This window comes from Ruditapes philippinarum, unplaced genomic scaffold (genome assembly GCF_026571515.1).
Source record: "Ruditapes philippinarum isolate M1 unplaced genomic scaffold, ASM2657151v2 ctg407_1_1_1_1, whole genome shotgun sequence".
NCBI classification, from domain to species: Eukaryota; Metazoa; Mollusca; class Bivalvia; order Venerida; family Veneridae; genus Ruditapes; species Ruditapes philippinarum.
In genome coordinates this window covers 71,242-92,597 of record NW_026857632.1, presented here as the reverse complement: position 1 = coordinate 92,597, position 21,356 = coordinate 71,242, and the positions used below count along the sequence as shown (strand labels likewise).

The 21,356-nt window shown below is 30.3% G+C and overlaps 2 protein-coding genes across 2 annotated transcripts in view; both read left to right on the top strand.

The window, feature by feature from the left end:
• Positions 1-1,451: 1,451 nt before the first annotated feature.
• On the top strand, positions 1,452-3,467 carry LOC132750425 (protein dachsous-like). Its single transcript, XM_060740409.1, has 3 exons — positions 1,452-1,595; positions 1,937-2,747; positions 2,796-3,467. Exons 2-3 carry the CDS (start codon positions 2,001-2,003, stop codon positions 3,465-3,467), a joined length of 1,419 nt encoding a protein of 472 aa, XP_060596392.1. The 5' UTR covers positions 1,452-1,595; positions 1,937-2,000.
• A 267-nt stretch (positions 3,468-3,734) lies between these two features.
• Positions 3,735-21,356, top strand: part of LOC132750418 (protein dachsous-like) — a 62,499-nt gene continuing 44,877 nt past the window's right edge. Inside the window, exon 1 of the mRNA XM_060740395.1 lies at positions 3,735-3,828. The gene's annotated coding sequence lies outside the window, so the exon portion shown is untranslated. The remainder of the gene's footprint in view (positions 3,829-21,356) is intronic.

The following is a 21,356-nucleotide window of genomic DNA, read 5'->3' as shown; positions in this document are numbered from 1 at the left end:
TTTGCTTTTAATCATTTAATGCTTTCTTACCCATATTTATATGTGCTGATAAATCTTAACTGTTTTACAGAGTCTTTCATAAATGTACATTGATCTTCTTAATACTTTTATATATTTTCTTTTATACAGATTGTTTGTTTGAATTGTTATAGGATAATAAGTTTTGTCGGAAAATAGCTTATATAGCTAATGTTTATATGTTTTTATGAAACCGACTTTAAATAAAGATTATCTTATCTTATCTTATCTTATCTTATCTTACATGTGTATTATAAAAGACGTTGAAATATGACAATTTTCAAAACGGCTTATATTAAGGTGTTTTTTTTCGATATAATTATGATAAGAACTTGTGCTGAGATTGACAAATATACATTTTATTAGGAATTTGAATGTGATTTGAGCTCTATATCCCAAGTGTCTGTGACGCAGTTCTGTAAAATAGTCTAGAGGCCAAATGAATTATCTTAAGTTATATTGAATTAGGCTAGCCAGCCCTGAACTTGAAGAATTCTGCTTATTCATCATCATCATAAGTTATAAAGGTTTTCGGAATACCAATATGGAATATAAATATATGATATTAAAATTCCAGAATCCTACAAGGATATATAAAAAATCATATACTACAAATAAAGTTACCGTGCAACTGTATGTTCTTGTTCTACTCATTTTCGTCCAGCATGCCTCTTAACACGATCACATAATCAAAATCCATATTTAAATTCTGAAGAATGAGATCACCTTCCGTTTCATGTGGACTTCGAGTGGGGAGCTGGGGGCTTGGGGTACGGGCTGATGAACCAAAGGATTTCGTGCTAGAAACCATACTACTAGAAACAGCCGCATTTGTAATTATTCCAGCTTTTAATTGATTAAATTAATTCAACTTTAACCGGCCGAAAATATAATTAATATACTAACACAAAAATTTTTTTTTAAAAAGGCGAGGGTGATTTCCCCTGTTATAAAAAATTTTAATTTAATGCTACAATGAAACTACCCAGTTAAAAAAAATTTATGGACCCCCATGTTTTAAATTTAACATTTTAAAGGTGCTGAGCTTTTTTAGAAAATTTTTACTTAAAAAATAAATACAAAAAAGTTTAAAACCTTTCCCTTTCTTCCCCCACCCCTTATATCTTTTTAAAATAAAAACAAGAAATCAACTGTAAATTTATTTCTAAAAACCCCTTTAGATAAAAAGAACAAGTAAACGACCGCCAGGTAAGTCACGTGACTTTTAAAATCGAAAGGAAAGATTTTTATTTCCGTATACAAATTTAGTGTTGATTGTTCGCTTAAAATATGACCCAACTATTTTCATTTACTCAATAATTTGATAATTTATACTTAAATAGAATAAAGAAAATATGGTATGAGGGGCACAGATGTCTTTGTAATAACAAATATTTTCCTTACTGATTCGGCGTTTACACATCAAATCCTTTTCATCAGTGTACAGTACACATTTTACAAAGGAGATTGTTATGGTAAACACCGACATCGGAGTGCTCCGCGATTTTACAAAAATGTGAAATAAAAATAAATTTTAGGGGTAAATGGAACTTATTTTTGTGCAAGTATATATTTTGGTATGGAATAGTATTAATCTTTCGTTTGAATTATTGATTATATGTTTATACAGCAGAGTTCTTGTGAAAAGGTCCGACACAGACTGATTTTTAGTGATTATTTTGTTCTGTTCTACATGTATCAGTGTATAGGGCTTACATGTTTAAAAGTTGATCTTATATGTTTTTAAAAATAGAACATTTACCGAATTTACCTGTTTCATTTTTGGATTTATGAAGCGGATAATTTTTAAAATAATTTATGTTTTTATTAATTTATTTTGTATTATAGATTATTATTATTATAAATCTATATATTGGCTAGATATCATCTCAAAGAATTTGAATTCACATATTTTCAGGAAAGAAGAATTCAACATTTGTAATGAGTTATTAAAGCACAAATGGAATTGATGAATACATCAAATGCACCTGCAGTTTGAGAGAGGAATGAAAATGTGCGGAGTTAATCGAGTGGAGTTGATAGTTGCCGTGTTGGCACACTTTCTTATAAATGTTGCTGCAGTCTGTTCAAATAATGCTGTAGTAACATTAAAGTATGAGCTAAAAGAAGGTCTGCCACCAGGATCAGAAGTTGGAAACATTGCTGAAAGGCTTTCTTTTATGGGATATCCTAATTTAGGACCGCCATATACTGAATTTTTCTTTTTGGAAGATTGGGTAAAAGAGGTTTTTCAGATCAATTACAGCACTGGATTAATTACAGCAAAACGCAGCTTGGATAGGGAGACAAATGATTCCTTTTCATTTTCAATACAAAAAGGGGAAGGATATATATGTATTAATGTGACTGTTCTAGATATAAATGATAATGCCCCAGTGTTCTCTTTGCAGGACAAAAATTTAAGTGTTCCTGATGGTGCACCCCATCATATAATATATTTAAGTATTCCAGAAGGAGCACCACATCATATATTTTCCCTAGGAAGCGTACAAGATAAGGACATAGGTGAGAATACCATCCAAGGCTTTAGGTTTGTGTCTGCAAATGATGACCACGCATTGAATGTTAAAGGCAGATATTCAGGCCCTCAGAAGGTACTTTTGGATTTAGTTGTGAACGGAACATTGGATTATGAAACTACGCCACATTATACATTGTTAGTGGAGGTTTATGATGGGGGAAAAGCCCCTTGCTCTCATTTCAAAAATGCAATTATATAAACCCATCATGTTTAAAATGAAAATTTATGCCTATTTAATAAAAGTAAATTTTCAGCACCCAAATTTGAAAACGCAACAAGGGGAACCAGTGTTCTTCAAGTACAAGCCACTGATATTGACCAGATAGATCAAGGAAAAATAACCTACTCTATAGACAGTAAGAGCAATCCTGATGGAGTTTTTGTGATAGATTCTGTCTCTGGTATTATTACATTGGACAAACTTCTAGATTATGAAACTAAAAAGTATTACCAAATTATAGCTATTGCTAGTGATCAAACCAACCCATCTCGGGCTGTCGTTGAAATTGAAGTGTTGAATATTAATGAGATTCCAGCAAATATATATATTACCTATCTTACTTCTGATGCAACTCCTAGAATTCCAGAAAATGCACTAAAAGGAGTTGTGGTTGCCAGAGTATCTGTCAGTGATCCAGAGGCTCCAGATACAGATAATTCAGATATAGCTGTAAGTCTGCAGGGTGGAGAAAATCGCTTCAAACTAGAACCTACAAGTAGTGGAACATTTAAACTACTTGTGGATCAGCCACTGGATAGAGAGAGCAAGGCCGTTTATAATCTGACACTGGTTGCAGCTGATTCAGGTTCCCCACCACTTTCAGCCTCCAAGTCTTTCCTATTACAAATTTTAGATATAAATGACAATGCCCCTATATTCAGTAAGAACTTTTTACGAGGCTGGTAGATGAAAATGTCAGAACCAGTGAAGTGTCAGTTATTCGGGCGGCTTCAGTATGGATATGGTGAAAATCGAGGATTTTCCTTACCAAAAAAAACAGCAGGGGAAAATTTGATTTGGGTTTCAAGTGGATCCCAATTTCTGGATTTAGTTACAACAAAGGGGGACAAGTTGATTGTGGAAGTAAATTCTCAGCCCTCTTTTGGAAAATCGTAGCTAAAGATCACGGTGTTCCGCCGCCGCAGTTCTAGTGGGTTACTGTTCAATTGTCTGTTCGTATATAAATATAAAGAAACCGACATTTGACCAGAGCCTCTACCATGCATCTGTACTAGAAAATATAGCTGTTGGAGAATGCTTTTTACAGGTAAGCTAAGGAAAAACGTTCTACTCTAAGATTTTTTAAATTTAAGATCTGTACAACAAGAGGTGAAGGTATCAGTCAAGTATGTCTAATGTATTTAAATGACACATTCAACACCTTATTCAATCTATAAACCAGCATGAGTCAGTTCATGAGCTGAATACATTTTGTACTAAAATCATTTATCCTAAAATAATTTATAATCATCTTTAATGCTTCAGTGTAATAGATGATTACAGTATTTAACATAATTTCTGGAAATTTTGTCAAAGTAAAGACCAAATAAGTTGCAATTGATGTTTGTTTAGTGCTCAGACCCTCGTCTCCAGTTCTCAAATTAGGCTATGCAGCGAAGTGTTCATATCTAATTTGTTTCTACAAACAAAGCTTTTCAGTCTAATGCATTTGTTTAGTTAAACTAAGATTAAAGATACATGGGTTTATTATATAAATACTTTAACTACATAAAAGCTCTGATATGGAAATGAAACTTTGAGATAATTGGAGTGTTTATAAAGCAAGTTTGGTATGAGTAGGTAATGTTTACCTGGCCTGATTAGTGTGACATGTTTAAGTAAAACTGCTTAAATATTGCAGGAAAAGGTAGAAAACAATGCATACTGTGGCATTTATTTTATTATGTCCTATAAGTGCCCTACTATAAGTCAGGGTTCCCTCTGGATAATAAGCATATTTTATATAAAAAATAATTTAATATATAAAATAATATTTCAATGTGAGGATCAATATGCTGTTTTTCTTTTTTAAGTTCGGTCTTCTTTAATTTGCTTTGGAATCTTTTGTATATGTAACTAAATTTCAGAAGGTTTTATTTTTTGAAATAATTGTGGTGGCAGGTGAATGAAAGATTGTTTCATGGTGTCTGTTATGATTATAATCAACCTTAGGGCATATTAGATGACGAATTGTCTTTGAAAATTCTATATTCTGCTCCAGTGTAATATTTGTATAAATTATGAGACAGGTGTGTGTGACAATTACAGTACAAAGTTTACATACATATATATATACATATACACGTGTTTATGACTCTGTAGGTATTTTACTGTTCAAGCGACTGCTTTATAACGCTGCACATTGCATGTAGCCTTATTTTCAGATGTCAGTATGTCTTTTTTGTTCAAATCTAGACAATTGTTTTGAAAGGTTTTAATTTTCTATCATGCAAGAATGTTATTTTATCTTCAGTGCAGATCTTAATATAATGTGTCTAATTCTGAAACAGGAAACCATTTTGTAAAATAACCAGCACTAAATTGATGTAATATAATAGACATTGAAGATGGCTAAACCTAGCAATTCAACCAAAGGTTTTCCAATTTTGGGCCCCATTAAACTTTTAAAACCCCAACGGAAGGTATCGGGTTACAAAAAGAAACATTTATTTTGGGGCCCCAAATTGCCCTAAAATCCTAAATTGTTCAAATTATGTCAAAAAAAATAACTTTCCCACGGAAGACGAATTTGACAAAATCAGAAAACTATGTTGGGATTTTGAGTGTGTATTTCTTGGCCAAAACATGAAACGAGAATTAATTTAAATACTCCAAACGCCCAAAACAAATATTTCATTCTTTTTAGATTTAGTCCCGTATGAAATTTTAAATTTGGTTTTTTTGGGTGGAATTTTAGGTGTTTTTTTGTTCTTTCTTTATCCTAGCTAAATCCCCTCTCTATTCTTTAGTGATAAAAGTGTAAATATTTCATAAAACCATATTTTGTTCCTTGATGTAGTATTTTGTTTATCTTACTGGTAGGGGTGTTTGTTCAATAAGTTTGAAAGGCTTTCAGACCTGGTCATAGTGTTTGCATTTCATCTTAATGTTTTACATTTATTTGGAGAAGTTCTGTTGAAAATTGTCCCTGTAGGGCTTATATATTACACAAGATTGAAAAATGAGAAATCAGCTTATAGAAATTGGAAAAATTCCATTTCACTTTTAGCCTTTAAGAAGGATTGTGATGAATGCAAAATGCTGTCAGCTAATTGAAGCAATTATAATATTGATTAATAATTATTGAATCACGACTTTGTTCCTTTAAATACTCTCAATAACTTTAAAAGTACAAATTAAATCCTAGAACTTGACGTAAATTTTCATTATTACAAATAATATTTTATTTCTCAGTCAGTTTAAATCATCTATATATATGCCTTTTTTTATCCAACATTAAAAAGAGAAAATTACTGCAGAGAAAAAAAAAATGAAAATCAGTTTTGAAACCTGCATTGGCAGTGTTGAAAATTGTTGGAAAATGATCATTGCTCTGATAGATTGAATTTGGCTGCTTTCACTTGCAAATGCTCTTTCTTGTGCCAATTGATAAGCTTTAGTTGAATTCCTACTTCTGAAAACATCTACACTCCCTCAGAGCTACATCAAAAAAAAGGTTTTTATCGTTCTTCTTTCAAAACCTCATTAATGCATACATGTGCTTTTCAAAGTTGAATGGGCAGATAGTATCTAAAGTAGTTCATATGAAATCCATTTTTACATCCACACATACTGGCTTGTTTTATAAATGACTCTTTGATATGCATCATAGGTTGAAATTCTTCTTGAATATTGTATGGAAAACATCTGAAATGGCCGTTTTAGCTGAATGCATCATTTGAATCAAGAGTTTGGCGGTACTGCTCTTTTTTAATGTTGATAAAATAACCTGTTTTCTTGTTTGATATATTCAACTAATTCTCTCTCCTTGCTAAGGTTATTCATGTTTTTACTGCCATTTCATTTGATGTAGATTTGTAACTACCAGTCTACAGAAAATGTTCTAAAGAGAAATTCAATTTCATAAGGGTCATTTTAAAATCAAATAAGCATCCAAAGATATAAAATATTGTAATTTATTAGTTCTTCAATTAAGATTTATGTGGTAAATTCACTTAGGAACACATGTTTTTTGGGAGTTTTTTTTTGTATGATTAGAATAGTAACTCTTGTCACAGAACTGTGATGCAATGATAGAAATTATAGAAGTCATACTGATTTGTTCATGATAAAGGTCAGAAATACCTTTATAAGGGGTTAATGTAGATTTTATAGGGACATAAATTTTGACCACAACAATAGAGAGATGTCCAGTACAGCAATGAGACAGTGTCCATGTTGGGGGCAGTAATAGGTCATCTGATGTCCAGCCATTGTCATCATACCTGATTGTCATACATGTGTAAAAGGACATGGTGGTGGTAATTGATTTATGTGTTAAACACCCATAGCAGTAACTATGCGCTGTTGTTGATAAGTGAGCCTAGAGCAAGATCTTTAATTGATCAAATATATGGTTTCTTGAAAATCCAATTAAGTCCAATAAATAGTCTCGCACTGCATAGTGGAGTCAGTTAATAAACTATAGCCGCTGTCAGAATATTAATGAATGGTTTAAATAGTCCAAAAAAAAATTTGAAAAGACAACAAAAATTAAAAGTTGGGAAAAGCTTGAGAAAATTTAACATTTAAAAATTTGAATTTAAAATTTTTTTCTGGTTCAGAATTTTTTTTTTCTCAGTTTTTTCTTTGGGGGGTTTTTTTGGGTACATATTGGGATTTTCCTTTTTTTCATCTGTCTTTGGGTTTTTTTTGAGAATTTTTTGCCCTTTTATGGGAGCTTTAATTTACTTTGTTTTTATTTTCCCGGTTTAAAGATAACCCCTTTTTTTTTAAAATTTCTTTTTTACCCATTCTTCTTTTATTTTTTGAAAATATTTTTTTTTGTTTTTAAATTTTAATTTTTTTTGATAGGAAAAGAAACGGGCCCGAAAAAATTTTGCTTTTTGCTTTAAACTTTTTCATTTAAATGTGAAAAATTTCATAATGAAAAAGAATTTTCTAAGTGTATTCAATGTTACTATCATAGATATTTTGGTTGATTCATCCTCCATTCCCCAGTGCTTATTTCCAGAAAAAAAACAATGCTCTTAGCTTTGCTTTTATTATATATAAAAGTACATTTGGTATTATATGAAAAAACAAAAGTTGACATCAGCATCATTGCACAGTGTGTCATAATCTGTCATATTTGAATGTAATATTTTTACCGCACCCATCTATTTCTGTCAGGTATTGTGCAAAAACATGTTGTGTATGAGCTGTTAGCAATTAAGATAATCTGATTAATCTCTTGATAATCTCTTTTGTATCATAACAATGTCTTCTTCTCACCAACATACGGCATTTACTGTCATCTCCGGTACTAAATAAATGCAAAATTATTTTCCTATTCATTAACTTTTGTCACAGTTATTATAATGCTTGATACAATAAGCTTTTTGTGATTTTTTTTTTTCTTAGAAAATTAAAAAAAACTCCATTGAGGTCAAGCTAGATGCCTAAAAACATGAAATTTGAAAAATTAACATAACTTTACTACATACTGGGGCAATTAAAATAGAAAAATATTTAAAAGATGAATAAGAAATATGCTAAAAATTTAATTAGTGCGACTCTAAGTCTGTTTTCAGTTTAAATGGTTTAATACTTTTTATGTTCAGGTGATCTTGTATGATTAAAAATTATTCTGCAAAAACTGTGTGAGCGAAAGATCTGGAATTTCGCATGAAAGATAATAGTATAGACCTACATCAAATGGTGTAAAAATCTTAAACAAATATTCCCAGTTCTTTTATGTAAAAAAAATGCAGTTGAGTCCCTTTAAAGATGAAGATCGTTGAAAATATATTATAATGAAAATTCTTACTTCATCTTTTATTGATTATATTGCGTTATTATTATCACTTATATATCTAATAAGGAAAGAAATAAAGATAATTTTATATCTTTTATCTATATTTTTGTACATTAAAAAGGAAATTAAACATATTTTATTTGTAAAGTATTTTTGCAATAAACTTATGAAGTGGTCATTTTGTTTTTGAACACATATAAGGGGGGATTACTGGGTTTATTTCAATATTTACTTGACCACTTGGGAGTTTTATTTTACATCTAGTCATTCAAAATGAATTGTGAATTTGGGCGCTGGCCAATTAAGTGAATGATTGAAAATTAACTTACTTAAATTTTTCTTTATTTGATTATTTATATCATGCAACTATCTGGTGACTAAATATAACCATTGATTCTATAAATTTGCAATATTAACACAAAGTTGTAAGATAAAAGGGCTCTAGCAAAAGTACAATTACAGATTTATAATAATTCTAGAAAATTAATTTCTTTAAAAATACATAAAATAATTCTAGTAATTACTACGAAATTATAGTTATTTACCATGTTCCCTTTTATCTTTTTATTCATAAATTTATTTTTATTCAAATGATTGCCATTAATATATATGGTCAAAATATATACATGAATTTGAAGTACAATTTTAACTTTGAATGTTGAAATAATTACTTTTAAAAAATGCTTGCTTTTTAATTAAATGAAGAAGTTTGCACTTGGTATACCCTCAGACTTCAGTTTAAAAATTCTTTGCTATATTTATGCCTTTAAATAGTCAATCCACAGAATATTCCCTTACAGTAAAAGCTGAAAAGTCAACAAAATTCTACTTATAACAATAAGTGATTATAGAACTGTCCTTTAGCAATGAGAATAGGGTTTGAAAAATATTTCAATAGACTGTTTGTTATGCGGCTGAAGGTCCTTTGTGAAGGAAACTAGTAAATAATTATAGCTTGAAGGCTCTTGCATTCTATCTGGCAGATCTAGCTTTAAATATCGCCCAACAAATGCGAAATTATTGGATCAAATTTCTACCCAGTCAATTAAAATCTAGCGAATTATCCATTTTAAAAGTTTTGTCTGATTTCATTTACAAAGAAAATATATCCTCATAATGGAAGGCCATGTCAAGTTTAATATTACTGAATTACTGGTTTATTTTTACCCAACCATTATACATTTTCGAGTCACTACATTATACATGTACAAATAAATTTTGTGTCACATTAATTGATACTTTTATCATATTTACGATCTTTATGCTAGCCTATTGTTTTTCGTAAGTTTCTATAGTTACCTTAAAGTGAAGTCAACAGAGCAAATACAGATTTATTTTATCCTGTTTTACAATCATGCAAAAATTCAAAGCTCTAATTCAATTTAAAAAAAACCAAACTTTGGGCATTTTTTAAAGAGACACAGTGATTTCTATTTCAACTTAATTGAATTGTTTCTAAATGTTTCTTTTGTATCAATTTATGTTCTATTTATAATTATTGTTATATCATGGGGTTTTTTTATGAAAAATTGGTCTTTGTTGAAAAAAATAAAATGTTGTGAAGTGATTTTGTAAGTTCTGCTAAATTGTTAAATACATTCCATTCTTTTAATTATTTGATTTTGCAATGCAATATTATATCTACCTATAATCTAAAAAGAATAGGAAATAGAGACTGTTGGAAGTTGACAGGTTATAATTTAATATTTTTGTACTTTTGAACATTATGAGTCATCGGTATATTGTAACAAATGTCATGACTTAAATATTTATCAACATACATATATTTATTATCTTACAAAACTTCAATATACAAAATCTCACAGATCACCGAAACCTTTGAAAATCTGTCACTGTGTAAATCAAAATTGTAATAATGCATATACATTTCAACAATGAAGTCAACAAGCCTGTTTGATTTACTAGTAGATAAAAGTAAACTTTTTGTTACACCCCCATTCTTCATTTCTATGATTAAGTATTTACTGACCAAAAGTAGGATTAACACTTGGTGAAAAGACTTTGACTTTAGAGGAATTAGTGATATCAGAAATAACTGAAGGTTTATCTTGCAGACTACTTCAAGTTATCAATTAAGTAATCCCACCATTTCTTTGTCAATCACTTGCTTCAAAATTCTCATGGCTTTGGGTCTTTGATTATTTTAATCTTATTGTAGTAGCCCTATCAGATTCATGTGTTTATGGTTTCATAAGAGCTTTATTGAATTAATTAAATTATCTGAAACTCTTTGTATGTACTGATAGACGGGTGTTAAATTATAACTGTTATGCGGGTATTAAATTATTACTGTTACACGGCTAGTGCTTTGTGTGTCCCATTATAAGCCACATTTTTAAAGTTTTTACTGGTGATTCATAATGATATATGTATTTCATGTGTATAAAAATATATATTAAAAAAAAAGAAATATGTTCACACAGTATTTTAAGCAGTTATGCTTTCATGTGACTTTTAAAGTTTTGTCTTACATTGCAAATTCTTCTTTTCACTTTTGATACTGAAAAGTCAACAAAATTGATATAGAAAATGATTAATAAAATTGCCAGAAAAAAACCTATGTTGATAAGTTTGCCTGATATTTTGTTTGTTTGATGGTTTATTTATTGTTGTTATTTTTTGGCAATAATAGTGTTCAATTCTTTTGTGAACATCTCCAGTCATTCACAGATAACCTCATGTAGCTGTTGCTGTAGAAGAAATTTTTTATTGTATGTTATTAGCAAAATGTGATGAAAACATAATAAATAATGTGATAAAATGTAATGTGAATCCATTACTTCAAGCATAGGTTTCTTGTTTATAAATCTGCTAATCTCTTTTAATGTTGGCAACACAAGTTCACCATTAATTTTATTGTTAAATAGGTGACAGTTATAGCTAGTTTTCTTCTGGCAAAAATTTATTTCTGCACATTTTGTCATCTTTTTGTTTAATACATTGTAAATTATGTTCAATTTTGGTACTTTGTATTACAACAGTTTTGGTGAAATAAGAAATCCACTTCTTATCTATAAATTGGTTTCGATGAAAACATTATTGACTTAAGAAATTGAATCGCGGCCAAGAGTACTTATACGTCCAAGATAAAAGATTCACTCCATATTTCAAATATTGATCTAGAAATATATATAACGCCTTACAATTGATAATAAGGATTTGTACACTGAATATTGCTGACAAATTTTTCAATGTTATCAGTGGGTATATCTGAAATACATGACAATATTTTGAAAGTCTTTTGTAGAGATATTACAAGGTCTTTTAGAAGCGAATATTTTGATTATGTGATGAAAATCACTTGGCATTATATATATAAATCATTTTTGATAGCTATTAACATAACTCTGTTTTTCTTTGTAACTTACAGAGGGAATTATAATTCACCCAAAAATAAGTAGGGAGTTATTTAGATGAAATGTATTTAACTTCAAATGTTTTTGTTAAAAGAAGAATTACATTTTTTTCTTAAAATCAAAGCATTGTGTATGTCACCTACAACAATTTATTAGTGTACAATTATTTACCTTGAAGAGTTCTATAATTACAGTAATTACAGAAGTAGGAATTTCTAGCTGTTGATTCATTTAGTTACAATTATTGAGATAATTGACAGCAATCATTTGACACGTGAACCAATACATTTGCTATTTTCACCACAAATATATCATTCACGAGATGTCCTTTCTAACACACTAAGATCACCTTTTCAGATAAGTTTTTAAATTACACGAAATTACTTTGCTCTTTGGAGAATGATATCAGTAGGTTCGATCTGAAAAACTAGTCAAGCCCGGGGTCAGGATGAGATGGCTCATTGAAGACGAAGACACATTTACAAAAATGATATAAATTTATAACATTTCGAGTTTTCGAAATGTTTCATCGTCCTTTCTGTTGACATTTTAAACAAGGTTTTCGTGGCCAGTGTTCATGTCCGAGCTGTAGTTGATCATGTTACTGGCACCCGCGGCTGTCAAAATTGCTGTCCATAATTAAGTGGACACTATCATTTGTCCCGATTATAGTCACCGCCAAGTGTGAAATATCTTTTGTTAGATTTAGCAGGCTGTAGTGAAGTGATCAACTGGCCCTATGGTGTCTTGTGAAAGGTCAGTGGTAAGGTTGTAATAACATTTAGCTTGAATTAAAGCTGATAATGATTTTTCTGTTTTCGTACAAAAAGAAAAAGTAAAGTTTGAAATCAATGGAACAACATTGCGGAAACATTCATTCTGCTGAATTAAATTTGTTGTAACGGGTTGCTAGGGTTGAACTTTTTACAAGTTTATTATCCTTGCTTTTCTTACTGTTAGATTATAATATCCTTTCAGCAAAGCATAATGGGGGAAATTTAGTCATAAAAGCATTACAAGATGGGAATGTGCAGATGTTACAAAGCTCCACATAATTTTCCACTTGTACTTAAACTTATCAAATAAATGAATAATTATTGGTAAAAAATCCTGATGTCATCTTACAAGTATAAACATAAATATTCATAAAATTTGATTTTATTTTGGCCACCTTTACTCTTACTAAGTATTACTTACAGACAGACAAATGGTTACATTGCATGATGAAAACCAAGTTGGTTTACCGTACAATGGTCACATAGAAAACATTGCTCTCGCTCGACCCTCTCTAACATCCATATCAATTTCCATAGGAAATAAATAATTTCGCAAAATAACAAAAGATGTTTTCTTTGTCATTTCGCATATTTTCCAATCCGAAATATTTCCTTTTGAAGTGCAACGAAGAGCGGAGTAATTTTGGGTCGATTAATTTTGACATTTCTGGTGAACTGTAAAAAAAGGATGGTATTTTTCCCTTATTGGAATCAGTAGATGATTAAGATATTGTGTACTCACAAAAATTACTAATATAATGTGTCACTTTTAGTGTTTTATAATGATTACCGCAAACTTTAATAATAATCATAGTGTTTTTGTCATGAATGATTTATTTAGATTTTATTTGTTATATTAATTGACATCTTTCTACATTATTTATTTTATGTGAAAAAGAGCAAGAAAATTATTTTTTATAAACAATTAAATTTGATAAAGCAATCTTTAAATTATGTAACCAGTGATTGAATGAAATTTTTTTATGTTATACAGTACAATGTTTTTACATTTTGTCTAGATTTTGTTATATGAAATTTCCGTCTTGCATTTAAATTGAATATGTTTCATTTTTTCAACAGTTACTGAAAAATCTCATTTCTTTTGATCTTCAAAGATCACTCACTCAGTGCCTTCACCTCTGCTGAATAACTTAAAAGCACTTTTAAGATCATAATTATTGTCTAAGAAAAATTGGAACATTTGTGTGTGCAATCATGGTAAAGTGAAAGTTAAAAGCACTTAACATAGAGATAGCCATCAACACCCTTGTCTGTCAAAGTCATTACCTACAAAGAAAAAAGCCAAAATGTTCTCAGTCTACCCATTGATACACAATTCTATACTTCTGATCATTAATTAGTTCTTGCAGTTTTTTTGTATCATCAATACACTATAGAGATGAACAATGTGGCAGTTTTCATTTGGATAATTCATAAAAAAAAACCTTCAAAGATTAGTTTATTCTCAGATGCTGGATAAAAAAGTGAATTTGTAATCAGCATAGGTAATCAACTATAAAATGATGTTTTTGTTTCATTTGGGACTTCACTCATTACATGTTTTACATCATGGCCTTCTTGTAGGAATATGCTTGCTCCCATATTCACTGTTGAGATATTGCATTGGACATTCCTACCAGTCACTAAGGAGCCAATTGAACAATAATTAAGTCTTATCATAGATATACTTTCAGACATTCATTTTAATACTTTATGTTATTGATGGATGATTCTCGTGTTAAGTAATTTCCAAGGACAGTATGGCTCCATTTATTTTATTGGGTACATTAAATATTATAATTTTTATATACATTGACTAAATGTATATTTGATCACTAAAACCTTTTTCATGATATCTACGGTAGATCTTTATTATTAATGTATAAGTAGAATTTATTTCATTTGTTATTTACAAATTACTACTTTAAAAACATTTGAAAAATAGGTCACCACACCAATAAGGTTTGTTCATAATAGAAGATTGTCAACTTAATAAATGGCCAATACAATGTGGCCAATACAATGAAGAATTCTGTCCCAATTCCCATAAACTCAGTTATTACAATAACACTCCTAGGGTTTCTGAATCTTTAGTCAAATGTTTCATTTGGAAATTTGAAGGTGGCTTATTTCTCAATTTGCTTACTACTGTCATCAACATCAGGCTTATCATATATATACAATATTTGTAAAAATGCAATGGAGCGATTTTGGTATTGCATGACACAAACATCAAATGTTAGATTTTATATTTTCAACAAACAAAATTTTATTTCTCAGTTACTACAATAATCTTAAAATAGGATAAAATATAGCCGATGGTCTGATGTTATAAGCCGTTGATGTACATGCTTGCATTGTGTGTGCAAGAGGATTTTATTTCCACATGAATTCCCAATCTTCATATGCCAAAATGGTTTCACTGTGAGGAAACTCGGCTTGACACCCTGACATTGCAATCACTTTTATGATATAGATTGCGAATAAATCACTTTAAGATGTCCATGTTAATGAAATGATGAATCGGTGAAAAAAAAACATCAATAAAAATTTGCATTTTTATGAGCATAAAGTGCTTTCCAATATTTCTCTTTTTTTTCTGGTCTGTGTAATCTAAGGTTTTATTGGACACCGCTGTGTCCAACCTAAAGTTAATTCATGACAAGTTGATTATATTGCAGCCATTTAAAGATTGATTCAGTAAACATTTTAGCAGAAAAGTACATCTAATGAGGCAGCTTTAAAAACTTCAGTTAATATTGAGTTTCAAAAACATAATATCACATCATATACATTTTGTTGTTTTACAGTTCAAAATTTAATTTTTTATATTTTTTGTTCCATGCGAGTTAATAATCATGATCTTTGTTGAGTCGAAAATGACTTCGATCCATGGACTTTGGATTCTTTCATGTGAGAAAGCTATCCAGCTGCATATAACATCAGTTGTTATACCCCAGGCACCCACTCATGTAAATGGTGTCCACTAGTGTAAATGGTGTCCACTCGTGTAAATGATGTCCACACATGTAAATGATGTCCACACATGTAAATGGTGTCCACACATGTAAATGATGTCCACACATGTAAATGATGTCCACACATGTAAATGGTGTCCACTCATGTTAATGGGGGTAAGCCTCAGGTATTTCTCCGCCAGTAAATCATGCTCAGGGCTTAATGGTGGCTGCAATTCATAGATGCCTTAACCTGTAAAGAAAACCCCTCGGCCACAAGGGGAACAATATATTGTAAACTCATGCTGAAGTTTTTAGGAATTTTTAGGAAACAGGTACATGTATAGTTCTATACCGAGTTTTGGTAGTATAATTGTGCATAATTGAAAATAAAAAATAAAAGTATATAAGGATCAGGACAAATGCTGTTTTAGCTGTTAAAATGCATTAACATCTCATTTTGTAATAATTACTACTATCAGAGAGGAAATTAACACGTCCAGACATCTAGAAAAAATATGTTGGAGGTTTCTTTGCAGCTGCATTATTCATCTTGATTAAGATTTTTTGACAGGAGATACTAGCAGTATAACAACTCTATTAAATGTTTCAAGTTTTTTCCTGCTGATTGTGATAAGGTAAATCAGGTGGTGCCTTTCACTCACTGGGAGAGAATTCAGTTGCTGATGATTACTGTGTCTGGTAATAGACTGATGATAGACCTTGTATATACAATCCTGTCTCATTATTGTGATCAGATATCAACATGATGAATTATATAGATACCATTGTTTATACACCAATCAATTTTCAGGAATGGTTGTTACTTAAGAATTGTCTTAAGGAAATACATTCTGCAGGTGCTTCTTCCCGTGTTAGAATGCTTCTTTTAATGAAGGTGATAACATTTCCTGGGGAACTTCATCATCTCTGTGATTCATTACAGGATAACATTTTAGAAATTCCTTTGTTAAATTATTGGTACTTTCATCATGTTATTATTTTACTTTTGAATCTGTATTGTTAAAGTTTTGCTTGCATGACATTGCCCTAAGTGTTGCACAGTCTGACAATTGTACAAATAAATTGGCTACCAATTATTTTGACACTGCAGTTGTTGGATATATAATTGCTTTTAATGAAGTGCATTTAACATTAATTATTCACATCATGTAGTCAGAAGCCAAAATAATTTTGAATATTAAATAAGTATAATAATAATCTCAGGGGAAAGAATCTGATGAATTTTTCTGGGTCAGTGAATTATTTTCTAAATTATACATCAGTTTTTTCACCATTGTACAAATCTGGACAATGAATTGATAGAAGTAAGACCAGTTGACCATGTGGCACACGTAGCTTGACCAGTGTCGGTCATCAATTATGTATCAAAACTAGAAATTATTGCTGTCAGTCGATGTGAGTGGTAAAATATAGCCACAATTATGTTGCTAAATTGCCTCTGCTGAATTACTCATCAAGCCAAAAATTTATGGTCCACTTATTCTGTTGGAAACAACACCTTGTGGGGCACTTGACGCATTTTTATTTCCTGTCATTTTTCCTTTGGTTTTTCATTACTGTCCATAAAATTTATGGATTTATTAGAGGTTCTGTTGACAATATTAATAAAATTATACATTACTCTTGTTCTAATGGTTTAAATTTTCAAGTTTGAAGGTCCTTAAGACGTCACAGCTGCATGGTCATTTGAAGAGATGAAAGTGTTAAAGATCAACTTGTGCAAGTCTGTAATTGTTAGCTGTGGATTCAAGTCCTGTGCCATTGACCATTAATAATTCTTCCATGTGAAAAAGCTATCCATGTAGCTTAAGTAAGTTTGGTGGTTTTACACATATTCTAGCTAATGTTAAGTACTGAAATGATATGTGGAGGAGCACCTCATAAGCAGCAAAGCTGGATGTTTGTCATATACGTCACCTTTCATGTAGATGACCTTGACAGTGTACTGAAGAATTTGTGTATCTTTTTGTAACTCTATGCTGTTGAAAAAAGGTTCTTTAATATATCACTGCAAACTTATAAAATTGTCTCCAGTTAATATATGGATCCCAGGGGAGAAATTCCTTCATACAGAAAGCTTTTTGGAAACATTAATTGTTTTTCTTGTTAAAAGGATCTGTCCAAGAAATGACAAATGTCCATGTAATTAAGTTGATCAGCCAGTAATTATGGACCACTAAGGTAATTGATGACTTAAAGACCACTCTTGACTTCTTGCTCATTACTCATTGCCAAATTTGTTGTCACAATTATTAGGTTGCTAAACTGGTCATTATATCTTCAGTATTTTTTGTATTTTTCTTTAACTTTTGTATTTTCTTTCTTTTTTTCTTTCCATTTTGACTTGGGTATTAACTAGTATAAGTTAAAACAGTCATAAATCTTGTGATCTGGTTGAATGTTGGAAGAAGATCAGCTAATGTTTGCTGTTAGTTGATCACTATAGTATCTCCGTAAATGGGGTGTTTCTGAACAGAACTTTAAATTATTTGGTCCCCATACTCTCAGAAAATGAAGAAAAAAATAATACTGAATTGATTTGTTTTTGTCAAGCAGTACTGGTAAATATCTATTAATAAATAAAATAGCCACACTGTGAGCATACTTAGTTAAGTCTGTATACATGAAATGTTTTGTCATGGTTTGACGTTAAGTGAAAAACGAGGCAGTTGATTCAAAACATATTTAACTTCTTCATACATATTTGAATGTACGCTGTCAAGTTAAAGATCTGTATATGTCTCGGTGATGGTTTGCCTAATTTACATATTCTGAATTCTAATTAGCCGTGCATCCATCATTCTGTCAGTATGATCAGCATTTAAATGAAACACTACTGAGTCTGCTATAAACTCTTCCCTTCGGATTTTGAATTAATGGGACAATATACAGCATTTATCACAAAAAGGTTTTATTTATTTTTGTAAATTTTATTGAGATAGGGCAGTTTTGCGATGATCATGCTTATTATATACACATAAACTTTAACCCTGTCTCTTTTTGTCATTGTTTAAGACTTAAACAGTCCTGGGGAACAGTGGGTTTTTTTCGTCAACAATCTGATAAAACTTTTGGAAAGTTGTTGAAAATATCTTCAGGCAGAATAATATTAACTATAAAGGTGACCTAACCTATCACAGAAAGTCATCTATGATAAAACTGTTAGAACAAAGCCAACAAATAATGAATTTTTTATCTCACATAGTTCATATAAAAGGTCAAACGTTTTGATTCAAAGATAAATGAAAATATAAAAGACAAAATGAAAAATACAAGAGGGAAATCTTCTCAAGCTTGCTGAAAGTATGTTATCACCTGATAAAAGTTGTGGTGTTCAAAAAATTTATTGAAGGAAAGAGTCTTTAAATTACATGCTTAAAAATTGTATTATGTAAAGGGTTTATCTGGCTGATAAAAAAAGTTGTCATAGCTGTGTTACCAAGTTTTTTATGATATATTTTCAGAGATAAGAAAGTACATTGTTTGTATAACACAGTCTAATTACTTGGTTATACTGTCACTTCTTTTATCTGATGACATTTTTATGATGTTACAGTACGTCCTACAGCAAGCTCAGGTTTTATTTGGAAGGCGTGATGATTTTGTAAAAAAAAAAAATATCTAAAAATGAAATAACTAAATTCTTAAGATTTTAGAATTATATATAGATTATTTGATTATTATTATTACGGTATACATTTTTTCTCTTTTTCAAGAAAATGTGTTTATTTTAATACTTTAAATTTAGTTTTTGTCCCAAAATATGTAAGTCAACATAAATCATGAAATAATACTTTTATTGTGTATGTATTGAATTGATATAGATTCATAAATGATTAATTAAACCCACAAACCCTGTATCAGAATACATTTAATAATTTTCAAGAGCCAAAATTAATATTTTGAAAAACTTGAACAATTTCTATTTAAATCTTTATGAGATAGAAATATATTAAGAATATTCAAACATTAATTGCTAAACGAATCCAGTCACAGTAGCAGACATACAGTTATCTTTATATAGAATAGAAAATGTCATTATCAAGTGAGGCAATATTATCGTACATAAATTGCCAATCAGTAAGACAGAATTGCCAATCATCAGAAAGAAAAAGACTTACAATTTGAACATAAATTGTAAACAAGCAAGACAGAATTGCCAAATGTCAAATAAAAAAGCTTAATTATTGCACAAAAATTGCCAAGTGCCAATATTAACCTTGTTATCTCAACTGTACATTGATATAAAGTCACCTAATTTGAGTCATCAGGTCATAAAAGTGAAATCATGATGTCTGCATTTTCCCCCTGAAAACGTTTTACCCAGTAGCCAGTTACATTATTAGGTTACTGTTGAAAGAGAAAATGCTTTGTTGTAAGCAAACTTTGAGAAGAGAAACCTAGATATGTTAGAATGTTGAGATAATTATAGATAAATGAGCGGGTATGTTTTGGTAACAGCAGCATAAACAGTTTGTGTGGTAATAGAAGCCACTGTAGTGAGGTTATCTCTAGCATTATTCCACGCCCTGCTAACAATCTCAGCTTCTGTGAAATATCTCAAATAATTGTTTACACTATCTTGACAACATTAAGATTGATATCTTGATTGTTGTATTTTTTGTCACACACTGGAATTTGCTTGCTAACAAACTCTTGACAAAAGCTTCCTTTCCAAATCCTAATGTTTTTTGCACCCAAAAATTCAGATTTGGGTGCAAAAAAAACATTTATAATTCAATTTGCGAGATGTTTTCTTTTCCGGGAATGATTTCTATGAACTTATGTTTATATATCATGGGAATATCACTTGTTTACTTTGTGACAAGTTTGATACGTTTTAGTTAAATATCCAAATTTGGTCTCCTTTTAATGCTTTTTGATAAGTTTAAAAGAAAACAAATCCTTTTACTATGGCTTTTTTGTCTTGAGAAAGAGTTTAGAAGGAAGCAATCTGACCAACCTTCTTTGACAATGAGATGTTAGATTTTCTTGGTTTTGGAACATGGATGCCTGTTCATAATCCAAAATTTATTTAAGATCATTCTGTTAATGCTTCTCAGGAAATTGATATTTACTTAAGTGTGAAAAGCTTGGAGCAATAGCATCTGACCATCATAACAAAGATGTGTCATTGTTGGAAAATGACACTAAATCCTAAACAAATAAGTATTTCCTTCTTTACTAAACACAAACTTTCCTGCAGAATCTTTGTTTGTGTATATTGGTTCTTATAATTATGTTAGACAATGCCTTACCTGCAAGATTTTTGTAAAGTTTTAAAAACCAGAAGACTAATGAGGCTACTAAATGTTTCTAAAGGAGATAATCCATACTATTGGTGTGTCATAAAATTTGCACAACATGAAAATAGCTGTGGACTATATGCCTTAAAGTTAGGTAATTTGATTTGGAAGAAATGCCCTTATGGCATTGAGAGGGTGTCATAAATAACTGTTAAGATTGAAATAAAATGTGAAGTAAAGATGATATAAGGTGTTATGATATATTTTTATCACTGCTAAATATATCAACTGAAGGATTTGGACAGGTGACAAGTTTGCCATAAACATAGACTTTGTCAAGTCTTCAGCACTTTCAAAAAGATTTAGAATTACTTCAAATTTTGTTTAGATGTATGACAATGTATATTATTTCAAGTTAAGAATAATGTACCTGTTATT